Source organism: Corvus moneduloides, chromosome 28 (assembly GCF_009650955.1).
Source record: "Corvus moneduloides isolate bCorMon1 chromosome 28, bCorMon1.pri, whole genome shotgun sequence".
In the NCBI taxonomy this organism is placed as follows: Eukaryota; Metazoa; Chordata; class Aves; order Passeriformes; family Corvidae; genus Corvus; species Corvus moneduloides.
The window spans coordinates 3,493,337-3,517,979 of NC_045503.1; the positions used below are offsets into that span (position 1 = coordinate 3,493,337).

At 59.5% G+C, this 24,643-nt stretch overlaps 1 protein-coding gene across 2 annotated transcripts in view; it reads left to right on the forward strand.

Annotated features, from left to right (window-relative positions):
• EFNA2 (ephrin A2) overlaps positions 1–19,259 on the forward strand; it is a 40,795-nt gene extending 21,536 nt beyond the window's left edge. Inside the window, exons 2-4 of one of the 2 annotated variants that reach the window (XM_032092920.1) lie at positions 12,622–12,911; positions 15,512–15,577; positions 16,806–19,259. In XM_032092920.1, coding sequence (XP_031948811.1) covers positions 12,622–12,911; positions 15,512–15,577; positions 16,806–16,927 — 478 coding nt within the window. In that variant the 3' untranslated portion in view covers positions 16,928–19,259. Of the gene's footprint in view, positions 1–12,621; positions 12,912–14,088; positions 14,354–15,511; positions 15,578–16,805 lie in introns of those variants that run through there. The other variant, XM_032092921.1, reaches the window with a different exon arrangement.
• Positions 19,260–24,643: the final 5,384 nt, after the last annotated feature.

Sequence of the window (24,643 nt, forward strand, 5' to 3'; positions counted from 1 at the left end):
GACAAATCTGCCAGGCAGGTGATTATTCTGGGTACGGACGTGCCGAACACAGATGCCGATAGGATTAAAGGGGAAGGGGGGGAGCTCGCCCTGTTAAACCAACACCTGATAAAAGAATAAACCAGCCCGAGGAATAAATTCCCAGCGCTGCCAAGGTCGTGCGACTCCGGGGCCCGCTGCCACTGCCGTGGGGAAGGGACAGTGTCCGAGCTCCAGGGTGACCCCTCCGGTGCTGGACCTCCCCACGCCCGGGCACCCCCGCACTGCCGCAGCCCCCGCTCCCGGGAGCGCCCGTACCCGGCATGCCCTCGGCTGCCTGGTTGCTTTCCAGGCACGTCCCGGGCATCCCCTTGGGATGGCGCAGAAAATTAACAGCAGTTCAGATCTGAGGAACTTTATGACACGTGTATGATAGGACTGAACCAGGGCGTAATTGAATGACGGATGAGCTTCCAAGAGCCACATTTCCAGGGAGTAATGAAAAATAGAAGTGCTATTGACTAAAGGAGCTTTCGGCGGCCGGGCGGCACGGCGCGGGATGAGCCGCTGCCGGCGGGGGGAATGCATCAATACGGCGAGTAATAGCTCAGTTATTATAACTCTGGAAATGTCATTCAGGCCTAACCAGAGAACACTGGCTATTAACTAGCCTTAAACAGAACGCGCCGGGCAGGAGCCCGAGCCGCCAGCGCCCGATAGTTATTTTACTTCTTTTCATGGCTCTGTCGCCTTTCCTGCCGTGGGGGGCCCAGCCCGAGCGCCTGCAGCCCCGGGGGTCCCTGTGCTTGCCTGTGGCACTGAGCCAGGGAGGGCTCCTTGGGAGCTGCTCCAGGGCAGGGCCCCACTGTGCCCCAGTTTGTTGCTGTCCCTCGCAGGGATTGCTGGCGTTGCTCTTGTCACCTGCAGCTACAAGCTCAGGGCTGCAGGCTTTGTGCACATCCCTCCCTGTGTCCCTTCCTGCATCCTTTCCTGCATCACTCCCCGTGCCCATCCCTTCCTCCATCCCTTCCCTCATCCCTTCCTGCATCCCGTCCTGCATCCCCATGCCCGTGCGTCCCCATGCACATCCCTTCTTCCATCCCTTCCCGCATCCCTTCCTACATCCCTTCCCTCATCCCTCCCCATGCACATCCCTCCCCACTACTCTTCCCCTCATCCCTCCCCACATCCCGCCAGCACCTCTGCTGAGACATCCAGCCAGCAACGATGGGATCTGGGCTGGCAGAGGCCAGCTCAGGGCCCGGTGCCCCGCGGAGCCCCGAGGTGTAATGAAAGCCCATGGGAGAGTATCGAGTGATCCTAAATGGATTTTCTCCATTAACTCAGCCCCATCAGCCGGTTATCCACTCCTGGAGCGCTCCGGGGCTGCCGCCACTGGCACTTAGAGCGCTGCCAGCACCTGCTGCCACAGCACAACCTGGCACCCACCTGCCGGCACTGCCAGAGCGGGACCCATCCTGCCAGCCCAGCACCCTCCTTCTGCTTTTGGGGCACCCTTTTTGGGGGGCAGTGTGCCCGTGAGAAGGATGGTGGGATCAGGGAGTCCCACAGATTCTTATCCCTGGGTACCCCAACGTCCCACCCTGCCATGGGGGAGGTGGTGGGGAGGGGGCACAGCGGGGTGAGGGAGGGCCGGCTCCTTCCCACACGCAGCCACTCCCTGCTTGGCAAGTCGGAGTTCATCATTAGCCAGGAAATAATTAATTGTTGGGCAGACAAAAGGCATCGCTCGGCCCCCCCGGAGACCCCGTCAAAGGGAGCTGTCAGGAGCAGGCGTGATAAATTACGGCTCCACAGCTCCGCAGCCCGGGACTGCCGGGATGGGGGGACAGCGGCGTCCTTTGGCTGGGGGTCACCACGGGTCTGGAGTCCGCCCGGTGTCCCCCAGGAACGCCAGGGTGGCACTGACCAGAGCAGGGGGCTGCGGGGTGACAGGCAGATGCCTGCCCCGTGCCGCGCTGTGCCCGCTGTGTCCGTCCTTCTGAGCCGTGTCCCTGTGCCCGCCTGGCCCCGCCGTGACGTCCCGCTGGGCAGTGGCGGCCGATTTCCACCGCGTCGGCGTTTTCCCGGTGATTGCAGGGCCAGCGCTCGCCCGGCTCCCGCCGATCAAATTCCCGCTGCCACTCGCTCCCTATTCCCTGCCAGTCCAAGTGTTCCAAGGTTAAAGAGTCACCGATGCTCCTGCCAACCCCTGCCCTGCTGTCCCCCATCCCGCCACTGCCTGGAATTCAGCTGCCAGCCGAAAATAGAGAGGCCAACGAGTGAAGTAATGCACCAGTCTGTGTTTATCCATGTCAATTTGTGTGTCTTTAGCCAGCTGGGATGGGGAATGTGCTCCTTGTTAGTCACTCCTGCTGCCGGACCCGTGCTGTGCAGGAAGGTCCAGCCCTGGGACAGGGAGGCTGAGGCACGGAGGCAGCGGATGCCGCGCTGGTGTCACAGCAGGACTGTGCCATGTCCCGCTTGTGGCTCTGGGATGAGACCAATGGAACAGTTCTGGGGAGCACCAGGAGAGCGACTGGCTTGGCTCAGAGACCGGAGGGTGACGCTGATCTCCTCAGTGCCCTTTCCTGCTGCTGCCTGTCCCCTCACAGCACCAGGGACACCCAAAATCTCCCTCCAGCCTGGTGACGGTGGCCCTGGCAGCGTGGGCGCCCCAGAAAGGGCTGTCCCTCACCCCCAGGACAGCGAGGAGGTGACGGCAGATGGGACAAGAGGCTGGCACTGGCACTGTGCCACTGGTGGCCCCACATCCTGAGGCTCTGCCCGCAGCGTGCCAGGCCCAACCACAACGATGTTGGGGCTCGGCCGTGCTAACGAGGTCACCCCTGGGGGGCTGTTTACCCCATCCCCCGCTGGAGACCCCCAAAGGGCGCCTCGATCCGCTGTCCCAGCGGGCTGCGGCGCGGAGCCGGCGCGGGCGGTGGGGGGCCTGGCTGTCACTGGCTGATAACCCCCAGCGGCTCCGTCCCGTGCCCGTTATCAGCGCCCGCCCGCCTGGCCAGACGCGGTAATTAGGGCGCTCAGCGTGAGCCGCCGGAGCACGGATGAGCACGCGTGGTCCCGTGCGCGGCTGGCACATGCCCGGCGTCCGGCTGCGAGAGACGTGCGGCGCCCGACAGCGGCGGGGACGTGAGCAGGGATATTGTGCACAGGGCTGGGCGTGTGTGGAGACACGAGTGCCAGCCTGGCGTCCGTGGGGACGCGTGTGCTGGATGGTGACACAGAGTGATTTGGGAATGAATCGCCTCCCTCCAGAGCCCGGTGCCCCTGTCACCTTCTCTGTCAGCCGCCACTGTGACCCCTCCTGCCACCTGGCTCTGCCTGTTCCTCACCTGGCTCCGTGTGCCCTCCACGGGCCCTTGCCCTGCTCCCTCCTGGACCCTCACCGTGCTGGGTCTGGGGGATTTTGGTCCAGCGAGCCCCTGTGCTGGCGTTGCCAGGCCCATCCCATCACAGCCATCCTGTTTTGGCTACCCTTGTGTGCCCACTGCTCTGCACCGTCCTGCTGTGTCCATCCTGCCATGCCCACCCTGCCGTGCCCATCACACCGTGCCCACCCTGCCGTGTCCCCCTGGCTCCCGGCGCAGCCGCGGCGCTGCCGGCGCTAACACAATTACCGTGACACTTCCCAGCCCTCGTCTCTCTGACAGTTGAGTTTCTGCTCTGATTCGATTTGCGTGGATCCGGCCGTGGGCCCGGCTGGCTGCCGCCATCCCCGGAGCCGGCCGGCCGCTGGCGCTCCCTGGGAGGGGCAGCTGCGGCCGGAGACCCCCACCAGTGCCATCCCACCGCAGCGGGCATCGCGTCACCGAGGGCTGGCAGTGAGGGATGTCACATCCACGGTGTCACATTGATGATCCGAGGGGCTCCCGGTGCCTCGGTAGCCGGGAGCTGCTCCGTGGCAATGCCAGAGCCACGCTGGGGCGTGAGGGCGATGCCAGCTCTCAAAAGCTTGTGGGGAGGGATGTGGGGCAGCAGGCCCTGCTCTGGATGCGGTGCCAAGGGGAGGAGACGAGGATGGCGGGGTCTGGTGGTGCTGCCACGAGCAGGATGGGCCGGCACCAGAGGGTCACAGTGTGGGCATCCCCATGCTGGGATGGAGACCCCAGAGGCCTCTCCAGTGTCCCCAACCCCATGGCTTGGGACAGGGCTGTCCTTCCCCTGTGCTGATGGTGCTCCCTAAGGTTTGGGAGCATCTGGCAACCTTAGGGTGACCAAGGGGGCCCCGAGGGGCACCAGGGTGGGGCTTCAGGGCAACCAGGCACAGTGCAGTGAGGGGCCTGGGGGTCATTCACCCACAGCCCAGACCGGGGATCACGGTGCCACCTCAGTCCCCATCCGGGGGGCTCATGGCCGGCACCGCTTGGTGGCCGCAGGTCCGGCCGGAGCAGCCGGGGCTGGGCTGCGGGAGAAGGAGCTGGAGCGGGACCTCTGCGCCGCCCCAGTTTATTATTGAATTTAACCTACAGTCTTCCTTACATGCCACAGTGCCCGTAACTAGTGCAGAGGCTGCTTTTATGTGCAAATGAGGCTTTTTTTTTTTTAATCTTTGACAGAGAATGTGCTGTGTTTACATAACAGAGGGCCCTGGTACTCTGGAGAGGGCCACTGACAGTGCTGGCAGGAGATGTTAAGAAAGATCTAACATTTCTGATCTCTGTTTAGCCAGAGGCGCTGCGAGGCGGCGGGGGCAGCAGGGAGGGTGGCTCTGGGGTGCCCGGGAGAGCAGCTCGGCTGTGCCTGCCTGGGGCTCCGGGGCTGGGAACCTGGGGCAGAAGGGATGGAGCAGCTGCAGGAATGGGGTGGCACCAGAGGGTCACGTTCATGCTGGGATGGAGACCCCAGATCCCTCTCCAAGGTCCCCAACTCCATGGATTGAGACAGGGGTTTGCCCTTTTCCCTGTGCTGATGGTGCTCCATGAGGTTTGGGAGCATCCGGCAACCTTGGGATGACCAAAAAGCTGGTGGTGAACCCAAAGCTGGTGGTGAACCCAAAGCTGGTGGTGAACCCAAAGCTGGTGGTGAACCAGGAGCTGTTGGGATGAACTTTCCCAGCTTCCTTCCATGACCCACTGCCACCAGCAAAGGGAAAAACTCCTCCTGCCAGGTTAAGTGGAAAAATGACCAATATCCTGCGGCCTGCCAGGTTCAAGCGCATTAATTCCGGAGAGTCGGTTAATGGCAGTATTGATTAGTCTCAGCGCTGGGCTAACGAGCATCCATGCTAATGAGGGGTGAGTGGTGGGAATTGCAGCAGCTGGAGCAGTTCCAGGGAGCTTTGGTTGCGGGGCGAGGGTAGAGCTCCCCGAAAAGAGGCCCCGCCTGCCTGGGGAGTGGGTTCATCCCTCTGGATAGGCTGTGGCATGTGGAAAATGGAATATTTGTGTGTGCCAAACCCACAATTTCCGACTGACACCTGTGTTTTTTCTGGACAAGAGGGTGATGTCATGAGTCTGAGGGAAAAGCCTGTCTGATCCATGCTGGCATCATGGCAGGATCCATCTGTCCAGCGTGTCCGTGCCGTGCTGGGTCATGTGGAAAACCCAGCACCCGGTGCATCCGTGGGGTCACGGATTTGGGTTTATCCCCAGCACGACTCCGGGGTCCCACTCAGGGAGGCGTTGTGTGGGAAGGAATCTCCCAATCCCAATCCCGTGCACGGCGCAGTGGGGCCGAGGGCGAAGCCGCCCCGGCTCTTCCTTGGAAAGCTGCACAGTTTTTGAACTCTTTGCTTTTTTCTCTCTTTCTTTTTTCACTGCAGACACTTGAAAGGCCTCGTTCCTCCCCCCGCTGCCCCCAGCAGCTCCCCCGGCCCCGTCTCACCACGGTCCCCATGTGGGGATGGAGATGGTGGGGGGTGGCACCCCGAGTTTGGCTTTGCATTTCCTTTGTGCAATTTGGCACAAAGTGGGATGGGGAGGGAGAATGAACTCGGAATTTGGAGAACCAAGAGCAAGTTTTGCTTTGGGGTGCCCAGGAGTATCCTTGGGGTGGCCCCGCAATGGGGTGCCAGCCCTGGAATGGGGTGCAATGGGGTGCAGGAGATGTAATGGGGTGCCATCTCCACAATAGGCTGGCAGCTCAATAATGGGTTGCCAGCGTCACAATGGGATACCAACCTAATAATGGGGTACCTGCCCTGGAACGGGGTACCAGTGGGGCAGTGGGGTGCAGATGTCATGGGGTGCCAGCCCCACAATGGGATACCAATCCAATATTGGGGTACCAGCCCCACAAAGGGGTACCAGGGGGGCAATGGGGTACCAGCCCCACATGTGGTACCCGTCACAGCCCAGTGCCAGCTCTCAGTGAGGATCAGTTCCCGTTATCCCACGAGCATCCCCGCAGCCGGAGGAGGCTGAGCTGCTTCCGCAGCGTTTTCGGCACCGCTTTGGTGGGAATCCTCTCCCGGGTACCACGTGCCCAGGCCTCGCCAGGCTGGCGCTTGCATTTAAACAAATTTTATTTTCTTCTGCATGCTAAAGCCTCCCCACAGCCCGCGGGATCGGGCTCGGCTCCGCTTCCGGATCCGCAAACAGGCTGAAATGACAGCTCCGGGGGTCCCCATTTATCTCCGCGCCTCTCTCCTTGTGCATCCCATCTCATCCCGCTCTGTCACCCCATCCTGTAATATCTCAGCATCTCCCTAAAGCAAAAGATGACAATAAAGTGTAAATGGGGAGTGTTGGCTCCGGAGCATAATGATGGCAATTTAGATGCCAGCCGTCATTTCCCCGCCGTTGCCCCAGGTAACAGGAGCCGCTGAATCCTGTGGGAACGCGGCCGAGGCGGGACGAGGTTACCTCGGAGGCTGATGGCTGTCCTGGGATTTTCTGTCATTTACCTTAAAAGGAGGGAAAGGGAAATATCCGTCAATGGAGGTGTGAGCTGCGGAAGCGTCGGGCTGAGCCGGGCTGGGGATGCTGCTGCCCTGTTCCAGTGCCGGTCCCTGACCAGCTCCAGGGATGCCAAGGCTGGGGAAGTGCCCCCTGGTTCTGCGTGGAATTTGTATTCATTTCCCACAATGCCTGCCCCAGTCCCCATCCCCATCCCTGTCTCTATCGAGGTTCTCCTCCTCATCCCTCTCCCTGTTCCCATCCCCATCCCTGTTCTTATCCTCATCCCTGTCCCCATCCCTGTCTCTATCCATATTCACATCCCCATCCCTGTCCCCATCTCCATCCCTATCCCTGTCCCCATCCCTGTCTCTATCCACATTCCCATCCCCATCCCTGTCTCCATCTCCATCCCCATCCCCATCCCCATCCCTGTCTCTATCCCCACTCCCACCCCTATCCCTGTCTCCATCTCTATCCCTATCCCTGTCCTTGTGTCTATCCCCATTCCCATCCCCGTCCCCACCCCTGTCCCCGACCGGAGCAGCTCCAGGGCTGCCAGCCGACCTTAAGCCCAACCCCAGCTGCCATGGGCGGGAGCCGTCACCGTCATTCCCGATCCCGGTGATTGAGCTCCTGAATATGGAGCCGGGCTCGGAGGTTTGGAGCCGAGATAAATATCGGCATTAAAGCTGTCAGGGTCGGCGCCGCGGCGCTGCCACCGCTCCCACGGTGTCACCAGCGGGGTCACCGATGGTGGCACTGCTGGAACCGGGCACTCCCGCTGGCCACGGCTCCCAGTGACAGCCCTGGGGGGCTTCACCCCATCCCACTGCTCTCCAAAGAGGAAATTGTTTCCCAGAGCTCCAGGAAGAGCCCCAGCCCTGCCCGTGGTTTGGTTGGCATTGGCATTTCCCAGGGATGTGGTGGTAGCTGGGACCAGCGTGTTCCCAGGATTCCCTGGCTGGAAAGCTCCGGGAAAGGAGAAAGGAAAGAGAGAGGGGAAGGGAAACTGGAAAGGAAAGGGAAACTGAAAGAGAAAGGGAAGAGAGGGGAAGAGAAAGAGAAGGGAAAGAAGATAAACATGACGGGCATCCCTAAATCCCCTCCACAGCCTGGCTGGGCCCTGGGGAGCCCCTGTGCCCCCCACCCCATGCCCACCTCTCCGTGCCCCCCACCCCCTGCCCGTGCCCGTCCCGCCCCCCACACTCCTGCTCGCCCCTTCTTTATTTTTTTAATCAGCGGCGTCGCTTTCTGGCGCCGAAGCGTTTCCCAGCCCCGCGCTCAGGAAACCTCATTAGCACAGATCAAAAGGAGCTTTTAATGATTTATAAAGGTGCAGCAGTTTGGAGAAATTAAATAATTTAGGTGCTGTGTGTATGGCGGGGTCCCTCCGGACCGCATTACTGGCGCTCCGTGAGCCGCGACGCCGTCCCCGCTCTGTCCCACCGCGGCACCGGGGACAGCGCCAGAGCCGCTGGGGACCGGGACTCGTCACTGCCACCATCCCGGGGGTTGGGATGGATGGGGACAGGGCATCCCCTGAATGTCGTCTCATCCCTGCCAGCGCCAGGGCTTGGCCGTGGTGGGATGCTGGGATCCTCCGGCACAGCCTGGAGGGAGTTTGGGAGGTGCCGGTGCGGGGGACGCTTGCTCTCTGCCGTGGAAAGTATTTGGAAACACGGTTAAAATCCACCTTGGCTCTGGTGGGGTGGTGGGATGGGGCAGTGCGATGGGGTGTGTGGGGTGGCGGAGCCCTCTGGACCAAAACTGAGTGGACACAGGTGTCCAGGTGCATCCAGCTCCATCCCCTCCCAGCTCCGTAAGTGGCTTTTGCCTCCTGAGCAGGGAATATGGATCGGCCTCCGGGACACCAGGACCAGTACATGGCCCCAGTTCTCCCCGATGGCCCCGTCCGGCTCCTGCCCGGCGCTGCCGTTGTCACCCCGCGGGATGACACTGGGCTCGGGCTGCCCAAGGAGAAGGAGAAACAGATGGAAAACCGGCTTAAACGTTCCTGGCGTGAAGTCCATTCCCAGCCACGGACATGCCAGGAACCAGCCGAGCAACGGGATTAATGGAGAAAGGAGCTGCTGGAAGGGGCCGGTGGGCGCCTGCGCCCCAGGGGCACTTCCCTGCCACCCCCCCGGCTCCGGGAGCCACTTTGTCCCCATTTCCTGAGGTGGGGGACACCTTGGCAGGGCTGGGGGAGCTGGGGAGGGTTGACATTGGCTGCTCCGCAGCTGAATTTCCATCAGGTTGTGTTTAATAGCCCCGGAGAGGGTGGGAGGGCTGGGGGGGGTTGGTTTGGGGGGGCGGGCGGGGGGGGGGGAGCTGCTGTGTTTTATTTTGCTCTGTAATAGGCTTATTACTCCTGATCACGCTGTGACTATTTGAATGAAGGAGATTTCGGGAGATGAAAGAGGAAGGGAGATTTTAAAGTCTCTCAGCGCCTGGCCTCGCAAGGACGGGTGCCCTTGGAGCGGGGGGGACCCTATACCTGGCCCCCCTGCCCCAGTTCCCCCCCTCGCCCCTCTGCCCCTGTGGGCCCTGACTGGCCCCCAATGGTTCCAAACCTCCTAATTTCCAGCCTCAATTTATTCATGGCCGGTTTATACCCATTTGTTTATGTGCCAACACCGTTCCTCAGCTTAAATAGCTCTTTTCCATCCATAATATCCCCCCCCACCCCGTATTCCAGCGGGCGCAATCATATCTCTTTTCAAGCTGTTCAGGAAAGAAAAATCTGAATTCTTTAACCCTTGGGACACTGGCTGGTCTCGCAGGGTGTAGAGAGACAAATCCGCTTTGTTCCCGCTCTGGGTCGCTGCCTGAATTTGGGAATTCTGGGAGGATGCTGCTGCTGCTCCGAGGGGAAACTGAGGCACTGGCTGTGGTTGGGGGACCAGGACTAAGGTCTGGGTGTGGGATTTGCTCTCCTGGTTGGCTTTGCCCTGCAGGGACCAGGGGTTTCCATCTGCAGGTGCCTCTCGGAAGGGATTTTCCCCTCCACGGTGAATATCCAAGAGGTAAAAACTTGGGAAGCCAATGTGCTTCCAGCATGGAGATGCCACCCTGCCCGGCATGGCACGTGGACACAAGGGGTTGGTACTGCCAAAGGGCCTTCACCAGCTCCGAGATTTGAATTCCGGACAATTTCCCTCCGGTGGATTTGTGCTCCTGTCGTGGAAGGGGCAGGGATGTCACAGTGATGCAAAGCTGTCGATTAAACCCAAACCTGATGGAGCCGGGATTGGTGGGTGACATGTCCTGTGCTGGGGCCCCGCGGTGCCGGAGGGTGGGAGCACGGAGATCCAGAGCCGGGATATCCATGGAGCGTGTGCTGCCAGGCCGTGGGTTGTCCCGGTGTACATCCCTGGTGGTGGGATCATCCCCATCCCATGGTGTCATCCCCATCCTGTGGCATCATCCCTGGTGATGGCATTGTCCTCATCCCATGGCGTCATCCCTGGGGATGAGATCGTCTCATGGTGTCATCCCCAATCCCATGGTGTCATCCCTGGTGGTGGGATCATCCTCATCCGGTGACATCATCCCTGGTGATGGCATTGTCCTCATCCCATGGTGTCGTCCCTGGTGATGGGATCATCCCATGAGATCATCCCCATCCTGTGGCATCATCCCCATCCTGTGATATCAGCCATGGTGACAGGATCATTCCTATCCCATGGCGTCACTCCCATCCTATGGAGTCATCCCCATCCCGCTGCATCATCCCTGGTGATGGAATTGTCCTCATCCCATGGTGTCGCCCCTGGTGACAGGATCATCCCCATCCCATGGCATCATCCCTGGGCCATGGCACCAGCCCTGGTGATGGGATCATCCCCATCTATGGTGTTATCGTGGGTGATGGGATCATCCCAATCCCATGGCACCGGCCCTGGTGCTGGGATCATCGCCATCCCACAGCATCAAACTGGGGTGTACTGGGGGAGCCCAGGACCCCATGCAGAGTGGGGTGCACTGTGCTGGGGGTCCCCACAGACCCCCCACACCCGAAGGAGTGTCACCCCCTCCCCACATCCCCCCAAAGGAGTGTGACCCCCTCCCCGCATCCCCCTCGCACACGTCTCTGTCTGGGCCATTATTTAGCTTTAATCAGCTTTAATTCAGCAATTTTTCAGGCAGACGAAGGCCCTCGAAGTGAGTTTTTCCCAAAAATATAATAATAATTATTATTATTATTCCCCTGATACGTGGGGGCCCCTCCCGCCTTTGCTTGGGCTTTAGTAACGATCATTAAAATAAATAATTTTTTAAAATAAAAGGCAGCGAGAAGAAGGATTTTTTGTTGGTTTTTTCCCTTTAAATATTTTTTATTGTTCTCCCTGCGTTTGAAAATTGTTTCCCAGTAAATTCCAGCCCTTTGTATTAATTTTACATTTTCCAATGTTACCTTGCCAGGGGCAGGGTTGGCACAACTGGCTCGGGAAAGGAGAGGGAAGGAGAGGGAGAAACCCTGCTCCTTAATTAGCGCGTTCCCTGTGTGATCAGAGAGCTTATGAGGCAGGTAATGAGCTGGAAGGGGGCTGCAGGACCCCCCCCCGTCCCCACACCGCCTCCCTTCTTCCCCCCCTTCCCTTTTTGGGGTCACTCTCCGCCACCGTCCCACCCTGGGGATGGCGATGCACTTTTGGGGTGTCTCCGGATGAGTTGAGGCCGTCTCAGCAGCTGCCACAGCCTCAGGAGGTGTTTGGGAACCCCAAGTTGTTGCTTTGGGAGGTTGAGGGGGTTGTGGTCACTGTCCCCAACCCATCAGGGCCGCGCTGACCCCTCCAGTCGCTGGCCAAGCCCTGGAGCTGTGGGGTGCCGAGGTTTTGGGGGGTTTCCTGCTGGGGGGAGCCTTCAATTGGTTAGGAAAAAACCTCACTCGACGAGGAGGGAGAGCCAAGCTGCCGGGGGGGAACGGTGAATTTGGCCTCGAGCTCCACCAGCTGCAGTGCCGGGGGTCTGGAATTTGGGGAGGGGGTCACAGGGGCCGCCCCAAGGAGCTGGAGGGAGATTGCTGGCGTGTGCCACAGAGTTCTCCAGCGCTGCTAATCCCTTAATCTCTTGGATAATCGGTGCCAAGAATGCCAATGACACCGGGATTGTGGCGCTGGGCCGCGGCGATGCCAGCACTGCCGGGAATAATCGTTTTTGTGTGATTTCCTACCAAGTGGGTAGGTAGGCGGTCTGTTGGCGTGAAACAAAGAGGATCTGGGTTAATCCGGAGGTTAATGGGGGTGTTGGGGTGGGATCAGGCCTTGGATCACGGCATGGAGAGGCCCTGGCTGTCCCTGGACCCCTGGAAATGCCCAAGGCCAGGTTGGATGGGACTTGGAGCACCCTGGGACAGTGGAAGGTGTCCCTGCCCATGGCAGGCTGGGACTGGATGAGCTTTAAGGTCCCTTCCCACCCAAACCATCCTGGGATTCCACGATCCTGTGGTCACCTGCTCCTCCCACTCAGATCCAATAGTCCAGGATCAGCTGGAGGCACCACTCGATCTCCCAGGAATGGTTCTCCTTGGCTCATTCCTGCAAAACAAGAGCCCTTTCAGTCCCAAAAAGAGCAGCTTTGGCAGAGTTCCAGCCCAGGACACCAAGCAGGGCACAGGAACAGAACACCCTTGAGGACTGGATGAGCTTTAAGGTCCCTTCCAAACCAAACCATGGCGCGATCCCGTGATTCCAGCGTGCCGGGGGCGGGGATGGGGGGGGGGGTCTCCAAATGAGCGAGAACGAGTTTGTGACGCAGTGACCCCACTTCCACACAGGTTCCACCGCGGGGACTACACGGTGGAGGTGAGCATCAACGACTACCTGGACATCTACTGCCCGCACTACGAGGAGCCGCTGCCGGAGCGGATGGAGAGGTACATCCTCTACATGGTCAACTACGAGGGCCACGCGTCCTGCGACCACCGGCAGCGCGGCTTCAAGCGCTGGGAGTGCAACCGCCCCGACTCCCCCAACGGGCCCCTCAAGTTCTCCGAGAAGTTCCAGCTCTTCACCCCATTCTCGCTGGGCTTCGAGTTCCGACCCGGCCACGAGTACTACTACATCTGTGAGTTGGGGTGGGGATGGGGTGGGAGTATCGCAGGGGTGTCCCGCTGGCTCGGTTTGCGTTGGTGATCCAAAATGCTGCAGAATCCCCCCAAAACTGCAGCGCATCCGGCTCAGGGTAAATATCCCATGGAAACCTGCGCTGGGGCTGGGTCACAGCCCTGGGCATGAGAGTGACCAGGATTGTCCAGGGGCACTGGTCTCATCCCAGTGGGAATGGCACTGGGAACGGCCCCAGGCAGTGATCTCCTGTGTATTCTTGTGCTCTCACAAATATTCCCATGGTCTCCCATGTAATTCCTGTGCTCTCCCATGTAATTCCCGTGCTCTCGTGTGTAATTCCTGAGCTCTCCCACGTATTCCATGCTCTTACATGCAATTCCTATGCTCTCACATGAATTCCCGTGTTTTCATGTGTATTCCCATTCTCTCCTGTGTATTCCCATGCTCTCACACGAAATTCATGTGCTCTCCCATATGTTCCATGCTCTCCCATGTAATTCCCATGCTCTCCCATCTATTCCCATGCTCTCTGTGCATTTCTGTGCTCTCGTGTAATTCCTGTGCTCTCCTGTGTACACTGGTGCTCTCCCATTTATTCCATGCCCTCCCATGTAATTCCCATGCTCTCTCCCATGCATTCCCATGTATCCCTCTGCTCTCCCAAATCCGTGCTCCCTTTCTCACCCATACCTGACTCCTGAACTGCCCCACCTGCTCTGGAGGAAGCTCCAGCTCTGGCTGCAGGACGAGGGCCCCTGGGAGGGAATTTCCACCTCCAGAGCGTCTGCAGGGGCAGGAGGGGAAGAGGAGCCCACTGGAAAAATAATCCAGCGGTGCTGGGAGCAGGTGCTGGAATAAAACCCAAACCCAAACGAGGCAGCGCGACCCCAACCCCGCCGTCCTCGCCGGAGCCACGGCCACGCTCCTCCACCTTATCATTCCTCCTCTTTTTCCTAAAGCAGCTGTTTTCAGCCCACTTAATTTGTTCCTTTTATCTATATTAAATTACCATTTCCCCCCTCTCTCTTCCCCCCTGTAAAATGTCACCGGCGCAATAACTGCGGCCACAACTCTCTCTCTCTCTTTCCCCCCACCAACTCTGCCCCCCCTGCTTCTATTTTATTTTATTTTTTTTTCTTTTCTTTTATTTTTTTTTTATTTTTTAATGTCGTTAGGGAGAGATTACACAGGAGTAAATGGGAAGCTGATCATTGCTAACCCGGTTAGAATTCCCGTCATGTGGAACATTAGAAATTATGCCTCTTTGAGGAACCGTATTTAGCAGACATGAAAGAAAAGAAATTACCTCCTCCTCGAGCCCACGGGTTGGAATCCATTAACCTGCCGGCACTGGGACACGCTCGTGCCTCTGGAGCGGGTCAAGGGCACGCGCTGGCCCTGGGGATGGAGCTGGGATGCAGCAGGATGGGATGGGATGGGATGGGATGGGATGGGATGGGATGGATGGGATGGGATGGGATGGGATGGGATGGGATGGGATGGATGGGATGGGATGGGGTGGGATGGGATGGGATGGGATGGGATGGGATGGGATGGATGGGATGGGATGGGATGGGATGGGATGGGATGGGATGGGATGGGATGGGATGGGATGGGATGGATGGGATGGGATGCTGTGGGATGGGATGCTGTGGGATGGGATGGGATGGGATGGGATGGGATGGGATGGGATGGGATGGGATGGGATGGGATGGGATGGGATGGGATGGGATGGGATGGGATGGGATGCTGTGGGATGGGATGGGATGGGATGGGATGGGATGGGATGGGATGGGATGCTGTGGGATGGGATGCTGTGGGATGGGATGGGATGGGATGGGATGGGACGGGATGGGATGGGATGCCCGTGGTGCTGCTCAGTTCAGCGCTTTCTCCTTCCCCCTCCACGGGGTGCGGCACCAAAAAGGAAAAGAAAATGGGAGGGTAAAAAAAACACCCCCATGGAGGGTTGGCAGCAGTCCTGGAGCAGCTGGGGTTGGAGTTAGGATAGAGTTGGGATGGAGCTGGGATGGAGTTGGGATGGAGCTGGGATGGAGCTGGGGTGGGGCTGGGATGGAGCTGGGATGGAGTTGGGATGGAGCTGGGATGGAGCTGGGATGGAGTTGGGATGGAGCTGGGATGGAGCTGGGATGGAGCTGGGATGGGGATGGGATGGAGCTGGGATGGAGTTGGGATGGAGTTGGGATGGAGCTGGGATGGGGCTGGGATGGGGATGGGATGGAGCTGGGATGGAGTTAGGATGGAGCTGGGATGGAGCTGGGATGGAGGTTAGATGCTCATGGTCCTGCTCACCTCAGCACCTTCTCCTTCCCCCCATGGGGCGCAGAGCCAAAATGGAAAAGAAAAAGGAAGGGTAAAAAAAACCCTCTGCTTTATTAAAAAAAAAAAGAGAGAAAATTAAATCTCTTTATATATATAAAAAAATCCCATTTTCTCATCCTGAGAGGAACTATCACCTCGATAATTGCTGCGATTCCTCCCTTTCTCCCAATGTTTATTATTTTTATTCAGTGCCTTGACCCTCGTTTTGCCGCTGTCCCCACAACCCACCCCCTTTGTCCCCTTTTCCTCCCGCAGCCGCGTCCCCCCCGAACACGGTGGACAGGCCCTGCCTGAAGCTGAAGGTTTATGTTCGGCCAACAAGTAAGTGAGAGGTTTGGGGGGCCCTTGGGGGGGTCCCCAGGTCCTTCCCCATGGGTTGAGGGTGAGTGGTGGCCCCTGATGGTGACAGGGGTGGGGACAGGGCCCCACAGCCCTGTTGGAGCCACCTCAGCGCTGTCCAGACAGAGAGACAGAGGGGGAAAAAAAAAAGAAGAATAACAATAATCATCCCTGCTCAGTGGCTACTTTTCCGACTCGCATAAATCAGCCATTTAAAAAAAACAAATTAATAATTTTCTTCTCCTGTTAACGTGTAATTAGCAAATGGCAGCGGCTCTCCCCGGGGACAGCGGAATGTCACTGGGTAACCGATGGCTCTCGCCTCCCTTCCTTTGGTGGCTTTAAAATAAAACCCAGCATAACGGAACCATCTGTAAAAACTCATCATGTTCCGTTCAGGGCAAGGGGAGGGAAAGAAATCTCTCCCGATATTATTTTTTAGTATTTTAATAATATTGGGATTTTGTTCCGTTTTGCCGAGGGGAAGGGAAGGGGGAGAGGGGCTGGGCCTGGGGGATGGTGGGAGGTCCCTGAGGGGGCAGCCCTTGACTGGGTTTGGCCCTGGGATGAGTCTGGAAGCCTCATCCCGGCATGGGGGACCCTCTGGAATTGGGGGGGACAGGGGGATGGGGTGGGTGGAGCGATGGAGCATCCCCAGGCAGGACCAGGCTCTGCTTCTCCTGCCTCCAGGTCCATAAAAATCCATAATCCAGTGACAAATTGGAGCGAGCTGAGCCTGCAGAGTGTTCACATGGGGTCCCCTGTGCCCCCCGTGTGCTCCTGGCTGCTCCTGGGACCCCCGGGCTGTGGGCAAGGGGTGTCCCTGCCCCAAGCGGGTCCATCCTCGGCTAGTTCCCCGGGACAGTGCCACCTGCCCCTGGCACACGGGGACGGGGTACAACGCTCCCTAATCCCGTTAAAAGGGAGCTCTCTGTGCCCTCGCCCACCCTGCGGAGCACCCTCGGCGTTCCCACGCCGCGTCCCCGTGGCCGGAGCCACACTTGGGTGTCCCCGTGTCAGGTCCCGGCGGTGGCAGCAGCACTTTTGGGGAAGCTGGGATTTGGGGAGGGGTCAGTGCCCGGCTCATGGCCGCGGGAATGCTGCCAGATCCCAATCCCGGGGTGCCGAGCATCACCGCGCCTCTGGATCCAGCCCGGATCGCTGCCATCCCCCCGGCTCACCCCTCCCTCTCTTCCTTCCTTTTCCACAGACGATTCCCTCTACGAATCCCCGGAGCCCATTTTCACCAGCAACAACTCCTGCTGCAGCCTCAGGGTGCCGCCGGCGGCGCTGGCGGTGGTTCCGGTCGTCTGGACGCTCCTGGTCTCGTAGCACCGACACCGACGCGCCGGGAGCGGCTCCGCGGGGCGGGAGCGGCCCGGGGACGGATCCCGCCCGCCCCGAATCGCCTGGATGGTGCCCAGGGAGGGTCGGTGCTGCCGGCGAGGATCCTGCCGCCGCCTCAAGTCCCCGCCGTGGCACGGCCGTCCCGCCGGGAGCGGTGCCGGGCTGTCCCGGGGGATGGATCCCGACTTCCATCCCTGCCCTGCAGCTCCGGCTGTCCCGGCGGGGCGTCGCTTTTTACATTTCTAGACCAAATACAGAGTCCTCGTCCGTTTGGGTTTTTTCTTTGAGTTTTGGTTTTGGTTTTGGTTTTTTTTTAAAAGAAAAAAGATTTTTATTTTTATTTGTTGGGTTGTTCCCGTCGGGTCCCCCCGCTGCCAGACTGACCTGCACGGGCTGGGCTCAGCCCCCACGCTGAGCCTCTTTTGTCCCCACTGCGGGCAGAGCCAGTGGCAGCACCGGGACCACCGGACACAGCGATGGTGCCGCCGGCTCCATGGGCACGGACTCCTTCCCAGCCCGGCCACAGGACGTCACGGAGCCGGACCCGCCACTCCCGGCCACCCCCTGCCCCAGGCACGGGGAGCCTGGATGGACACAGCCCCCTCTGAGTGCCCAGAGGGTCACCCTGTCCCCTCCACTTGTGCCAAGGATGTCACCGCTGTCCCCATGGGACACCGGGGCGGCTCCGTGAGCAGCAAAGGAAACTGGATGCAGCCAAGGAGAGCACTGGGGACAGGTGGCATGGGGACACCGGGATGGCCGGTGTGGAGAGCAGCGGGAATGGTCAGCTGAGACAGGGAGCACTGGGATGGCCGGCATGGAGAGCCGGGAATGGCCGGAGTAGAGAGCACCAGGGACGGCTGACATGGAGAGCAGCAGGAATGGCCAGCGCCGGGAGCACCGAGAGTGACCAGCGGCATGGAGAGCACTGGGGACAGCTGGCACTGAAGACTGGCACTGGGAGCATCGGGAAGGGCTGGCACTGCCAATGGCCGGCACTGGGAACGCCGGGAATGGCCGGCGGGCACGGGGAGCACCGCCGGGCGCTGGGAGCCGGCGGGCCGGGCTCGCCCAGCCGTGGGCATCGCTCCGAGGGCGTTTGGCCGGCGCCGGGGCAGGAGGAGTGTGTGCCATGGATTTTCCTCCTCTGCCCTGCTCTGTGTCCCCCCGATGCCTTGGGGGTACAGGACACCCCATGGGGGGGCCGGCGGCCGCGTGCGGGACCATCCTGGTGCTCCCTCATGGTCACCCCGTTGTCCCCCGACATTCCAGGGCTGGGCTTGGGGATTTTTCCCTTTTCCTTTGCATTAATAAGTGAAGCCCCCCTCCCCCCCAATTCCCCCTCGCCGAGGTTGGCCCTGACCCCAGGGGTGGCAGGTCCCCAGGGAGGGGTCACCCCACAGCCCCGGGGTCTGACCCCTCCTCGCCTTAAATCTGGGGCTGTCCCACCTTGGGGGGGTCCTGTGCCCATCCCGCAGAACCCCCCTATTCCCAGGGGGTTCGGTGGTCCTGGGGGATGCCGGAGATGGGCTCAGACCCGGCTGGAGCCCCCTAATTCCAAGTGGATCCCGGTCCTTCCCCCGACCGGGGGGCTCCATCCCTGTACATACAGCGCTATACTGTGAGCGGTTTTTTTTATGTATTGTTGAGAATGGATTTTATGGAAGGGTTTATCTTATTTTTATTTTATTTTTATTTTTTAGACTAGGAAGCTGGAATCTCGCAATAAGCTCATCTCGACCATCCAAAAAAAAAAAAAAAAGGGGGGAAAAAATTACAAAAAAAAGGAAAATGACAAAAAAAAGAAAAAAACCCCGTAATTAAAAAAAAAAAAAATCGCATTCCCTGCCGTCCCTGTCCCTGTCCCGTGTGTCCAGACCAGGTCGTGGTTCCCGAAGGTGACAAAAGCATTGTGTTTATGGGGGGAGGGGGGGACGCGGGGGGCACCCACCGGGCTCCGACGCGGAGCCGGCAGCACCCGCCTGGCCTTCGGTCTGTGTTTTATATATATATAGATTATATATATAAATATCTATATTGTGTACAGCGACTGTGGGAGAGTGGAAGGACGGAGGCGGCGGCGGGGCCAGCGGTGGGGGAGGGCTGGGGGTTCCCTAGAGCAGCCCCCCCTGCCCTCGGTGCTGTCCCCACCCCGCCCCGTGCTGGTCCCCGTCGCGCCTCGCTCCGTCCTTCGACATTTCCGCTTTCGTCCTCGACGTCGTGCTGATGGTAACCGGATCTCTCACCCCCCCCCCCCCATTTGGATTCTGTATTTTTTTATAATAAAATACAAATAAATGTCGTGTGAGGCCCTTGCTTTGAGGAATCACTTCTCCCTCTCTGTGCGGCTCCGTGTCCCCCTGAAGGGGGGGAGGGTCTGGGATTGTCCCCCCGGAGGGCTCTGGCTCCAGGGAGTCCATCCTCGCTCCCCGTGCAGCCCCTTTCCCTCGGTACACCAGGGCTCTGCAGCCAGACCTCTCTGCTGGGTGGTGTGTTAATTACGGGAAGGATTTAATTACCCTGTTAATTAATAATAATGGATATTAAATTAATTAATATGCGGTTGTTGATAGTACTTAATTATAGGAGGCGAGGCTGCCTGGCGGGTGGGCGCTCCGGGCTGGCAACTCCCGCAGCCCTGGCTCCTCACCTGCTGCTGCCTCAGTTTCCCCAGGAACGAGACCCCTACAGGTGACATCCTGGCAGGCCACCAAAGCCAGGACAGGCTGCTCTGAGGTGGCATCACGAGCATCCTCTGCTCTTTTTTTCCTTAAATCCTAAACTTTTTCAGAGCGGCCCACGCTCCTTCCCTGCGTTTTATGCCTATTCCAGCGTAATTAGCAGCAATAGGAACAACCCGCTGGTAATTAATAGAGGCTCCCACAGCTGATCCGAGCTCTGAAGTTTTGCCACCAGAGGGTGAGAGACTAATTTTGCTTTTTAATAAGGGCCATATGTGTGCCAGGAGCGGGAGCGATGCCACCCACCGCCGGGGACGTGGGTGCCACCTCCAGCTCCGCCGTCACCGCCGGCACTGGGAACCACCAGTGAAAGAGCCCGGCAGGGATTGACCAAAGAGGGAATTTTTAGACCGGCTCAGGAGGTTTTCTGAGACCGGGCTCATGATTTTTTTAACGCTGGGGGTTGGAAATAGGTAAAAATAGCGAACGGGCAGGCGCGAGGCTGAGACGGATCATCGTTAGTAATTAATTAATGGAGTCGTGGGGCTTTAGGGCCTGAATGGGATCATTTAGAGCCCGTCGCTCGTGCAGAGGCATCGAGGTTTGATGTGGGGAGTGGTGGTGATGGAGAGCTGGGCCGGGCCTGGATGCTCCGTGTGCTGGATCCTGTTGGCCTGCGGGATCCCCATCCCACCAATATCGGGATATGAGCAGAGCTGGGTCGTTCCAGCTGATAATTGGGGCTGATTCCATGGAGCAAGGCTGGGAGGTGCCAGCCTGCTCCCCACCTGCTCCAGGACTCCCAGGGATCCTGATCCTCCGGTGGGGATCCCGGAGTTCACCGTTCCGAGATCTCCGCTCCCGCTGCTCCTCGCTCCCTTTCAGCATTTCGGCATTAATCGTTTTTTTTTTCATTTAATCCCCTGGAGGCAGCGGGTGCTCCGTGCTCCACTGGCCCGTGGAATATCCCACCTGCTGCGAGATTCCGGCTGTGGAGAGCGCAGGGTGTGCAGCCCCCCCAGTCCCGGTGTTGTGGTCCAGGTTTGCACCGTGGGGAGTCTCAGGATGATCCCCAGTTCCCTTCCTCCCCTGGTCCTCGCTCCAGGAACGTTCAGCCACACAGCTCCCATCCCTGCCGGGCTTTCCAGAGGGATTTTTCCAGTTTGTGCCTCGAAGGTGCCTGTTCCAGCAGGGATGCTAGTGTGGCGTGGGGCAACCATGGCCACCACGTGCCAAGGGAACTGTTCACCAGGAGGCCGAGCCCTCCCCGTGGCTGCTCCAGGCAGATCAGGGAGCATCCTGGGCTAAAAATGACCCTTTTTCCCTGCATCCAGCTTCAGTTTGCTCCATTGAAACAAATTCCCAGTGGCCAGCCTGTCCCCTGGCCACCCTGGGTCCCTCGTGGCGTTGTGGGGTGCTGCAAGGCTCGGGCTCCCGGATGGAGCTGGCAAAGAGGCCGCTGAGATTGGCACAGTGGCCACCGAGGCTGGCACAGTGGCCACCGGTCCCCTTCGAGCTCAGACTCAGCTGCAGCAGGGCTGGGAGGTTTCACCCCCGTGTCCCCCTGTCCCGTCCCACGCAGGGACCACCACGACACCCCGCAGCCCTCTGTGCTCACCGCGGGCTCACCGGCACCTCCCGGGCTCCGTCACGTCCCTGCAGCAACTCCGGCGGGGGCTCCTGCCCCGGGTCCAGCTCGCAGGGGGATGCAGGATGTCCCTCCTGCCGCTGTGTCCGCTCCAGCTGTCACCGCCGCCCCCTCCCCGCCTGCCCCGGCCGTGCCTCTCCTCCCATCCTTATCTCCTGATAGGTACAAGCGATACAAGCGGGAACGCTCCTGTAACAAGCTGCCAGCTGCGGAGCACCTGGAGAATCCCAGAGCGGGGGATGATTTATGGAAACAGCGCGGGAGAGGAGAGCGGGGAGGCGAGGAGACAACAGCGGCTCCCAGCCGGCACCGCCGCTCCCTCCCGGCGGATCGGGATGCGGGGCCGCTCCCTCGCGGCGGACCGGGATGCGGGGCAGTGCCTGGCCCTGGCAGGCGGGTGGGGGTGCCAGGGGAGGCAGGTGACAGACCCCCAGCCCTTTGTGGCCATCGATTTGCAGGAGCCGGCCCAGCCGGGTGTGTAATTGTGCTCAGCCCTGGCCGCTCGCTCCGCGCCGTCCGCGGGGCCCCGCGCGCAGGAAATGGAACTTTTCAGGCCACTGGACATTTAGTTTTGTTCAGCTGTTAATTCCCCCCGCACCCCGGGGAGAGGAGGGGGCGCGGGGGGCGGAGGGAGGGTGGTGGAGGGATGGGAGGGGGCTGCTGCAGCCCCCCCGTCCGTGGAGGATTCCTGGGAATCATCGAATCAGCTAATGCCAGAATGGTTTGGGTGGGAAGGGACCTTAAAGCCCATCTCATTCCATGCCCCGCCATGGGCAGGGACACCTTCCACTGTCCCAGGTTGCTCCAAGCCCTGTCCAACCTGGCTTTGGTCACTTCCAGGGATGGGGCAGCCACAGCTTCTTTGGGAAATCCATTCCAGTGCCTCGCCCTTCCCTCACAGGGAAGGATTTCTTCCCAATATCCCATGGATGCGATGGGTGAGCGCACCTCGGGAGGTCACTGCATCCCACCCACCCCCAGGCCACCTCCCCTGCGCCTTTGCCGCCATCCCAAGCCCGGTCTGGCTGGCGGCAGACGCGGACCCGGTGCCGAGCATCCGCCTCGCAGCCCCCGAGCTTTGCCGGGGAGCGATTTCTCCCCCAGGCACGGAGCGAGCATCCATTCCCCTCGGAGCTCCTCTCTCGCAAGGTAACCGGCATTATATCCGGACCAATTGCTCCAGCATGATCCTCCTGAATGTTGCACAGCATGTACACGGCGTCTTATGGAAAATACATGCCCCTGGGTGAGCCTTTTAATAGCGCCGGCTCCTGCCCGGGGGGCGGAGGGGCCGCGCTCCGCCACGGCGCTGCCAAGGAATGATTGAAAAGTTGGGGCTCGCCGTAGGAAACCCCCCGCTGCGGGGAACAACGTGTTTTCATTCCCCTGCCAGGTAACAAATGAAAAGAATTGCGATGAATGCTAATGGAGAGGGGAGCAGGACGCTGCGGAGGCTGCCGGGGCTGGAGGTGGGGATGAGGTGGGCAGGGATGGGGCGATCCAGCCCCGGGAATGTGGGAGCTGCTGGGGAATGCCCGGTTTGCAGGTTGGAGCTGGTGGGAAGCGTTCCCTGGCAGGGGGCTGGTGGGTGCTGCAGGGAGGATGCTCTGGGGTGCTGGACCAAAATCACTTCATTTTGCAACAAAATGAAGCCGAGGGAATGCGTTGGTCCCAAAAATTCGCCTCGGTGAGCTTCTACCCTTGTGGTGATCCCGGTTTTGCTGGCTGGAGCTGGTCATGGCATGGCAAACACACCCTGGCATGGGGCTGGTGGGTGCTATGGGGAGGATGCTCTGATGCTGCACCAAAATCACTTCTTTTTGCAACGAAAAGCAGCTGAGGGAACACAGCGATCCCCAAAATTCCCCTTGAGGGATCTCCCATCCCGGTGGGGACCCCAGTTTTGATGACTGGAGCTGGTCACGCAGTGGCAAACACGCCCTGGCACGGGGCTGGCGGGGGCTACGGGGAGGATGCTCTGACCCTGTACCAAAATCACTTCTTTTCGCAACAAAACGCAGCTGGAGGAACACATAAATCCCCAAAATTCCCAGCTTTCAACCCCAAGGAGCCCGTCCCGGTGTCACAGCCGAGGTGCCATTGAGCCGGTGAAGGGCTGAGCTGTTTGTCACCAGCGTCGGGCTGGGAAGTGGGAGGGTAAACACGGATGAACAGCCTTCACCCGCTCCAGTAAATATTTTATATCCCACACCAAGAAAAGACACTCCTATTTAAATGATTTATCAAGGAAGATCATGTAGAGGTTTCCATAAAATATGTAGGGCTCCTAATCCCGACATCATCAAGCCAAGAGGACCGGAATCATTTATTACCTTCCCAACAGCCGCGCGGCTGCGGGGACACGACTGACAAATAAAAGTGTGTTTACAGCTTTTGGGCTCCTCTGGGGAGACGTAAATCACGGCGGGGGTGGGAAGGGGAAAGGGAGCCGGAAATTAAGCAGCAATTCCTGTCCGTCAGGGCACTGTGGGCTGGGGGATGCCGGACACGGAGCATCCCGGTGTCACCCGGTGTCCCCACGGTGGCTGTCACCTGCTGGGTGCAGCGACGCTCGTTCTCCGGTGGGATTTCTGGGGTGGGCATTGAGTGTAACCCCGCTGCGATGCCCAGATGTGCCCAGATGTTGGCGCAGGTCGAGTCTGTGTCGTGCTCGGTGCTGGGATCAGCCCTCTGCGGTGGGACCCCAGCGGAGGCAGGGTGGGACCTGCAGGGATGTCACCACTTTCCCCTCGGGGCTGTCGTTGCGCCCACGTTTCCACTCGACACTTGGGATCCTGGGGGGTGGACACCGGGCACAAACCGCTCTGGGATGCCCAGACGTGCCCAGATGTCCTGCAGGTTGCAGCTGGATAGGGGTCAGCCATCTGGGGTGGGGATTTTCACGGGCACCAGCAGAATCAGGATGCGGCCCACAGAGATCCGGCCTCTTCCCCCTCGGAGCTGGTACCCACCCCGTGCTCCCACTCGGTTCTCCCATCACTGCATCCTTTGGATTCATTTATTAAGGATTTCCTCCCCATCCTCCACCACTTCATGACCCCATCAGTTCATCCTTTCGGGTCCATTAATTGAGATTTTTCCCCCCATCTCTCCAGCCTTTTAGGGCCATTTATGGGGAGTTTTCCCCCATCCTCTGCCGCTCGATGATCCACTCACCGCATCCTTTTGGGTCCATTTATTAAGGATTTTCCTCCATCTCCTAAACCTTTTGCACCCCTTTATTGATGATTATCCCCCCATCCTCTGCCACTTGATGATGTAATCTCCACATCCTTTTTCACCCATTTATCGAGGCTTTTCCCCCCATCTCCCCAACCTTTTGCACCCACTGATCGATGATTTTCCTCCCAT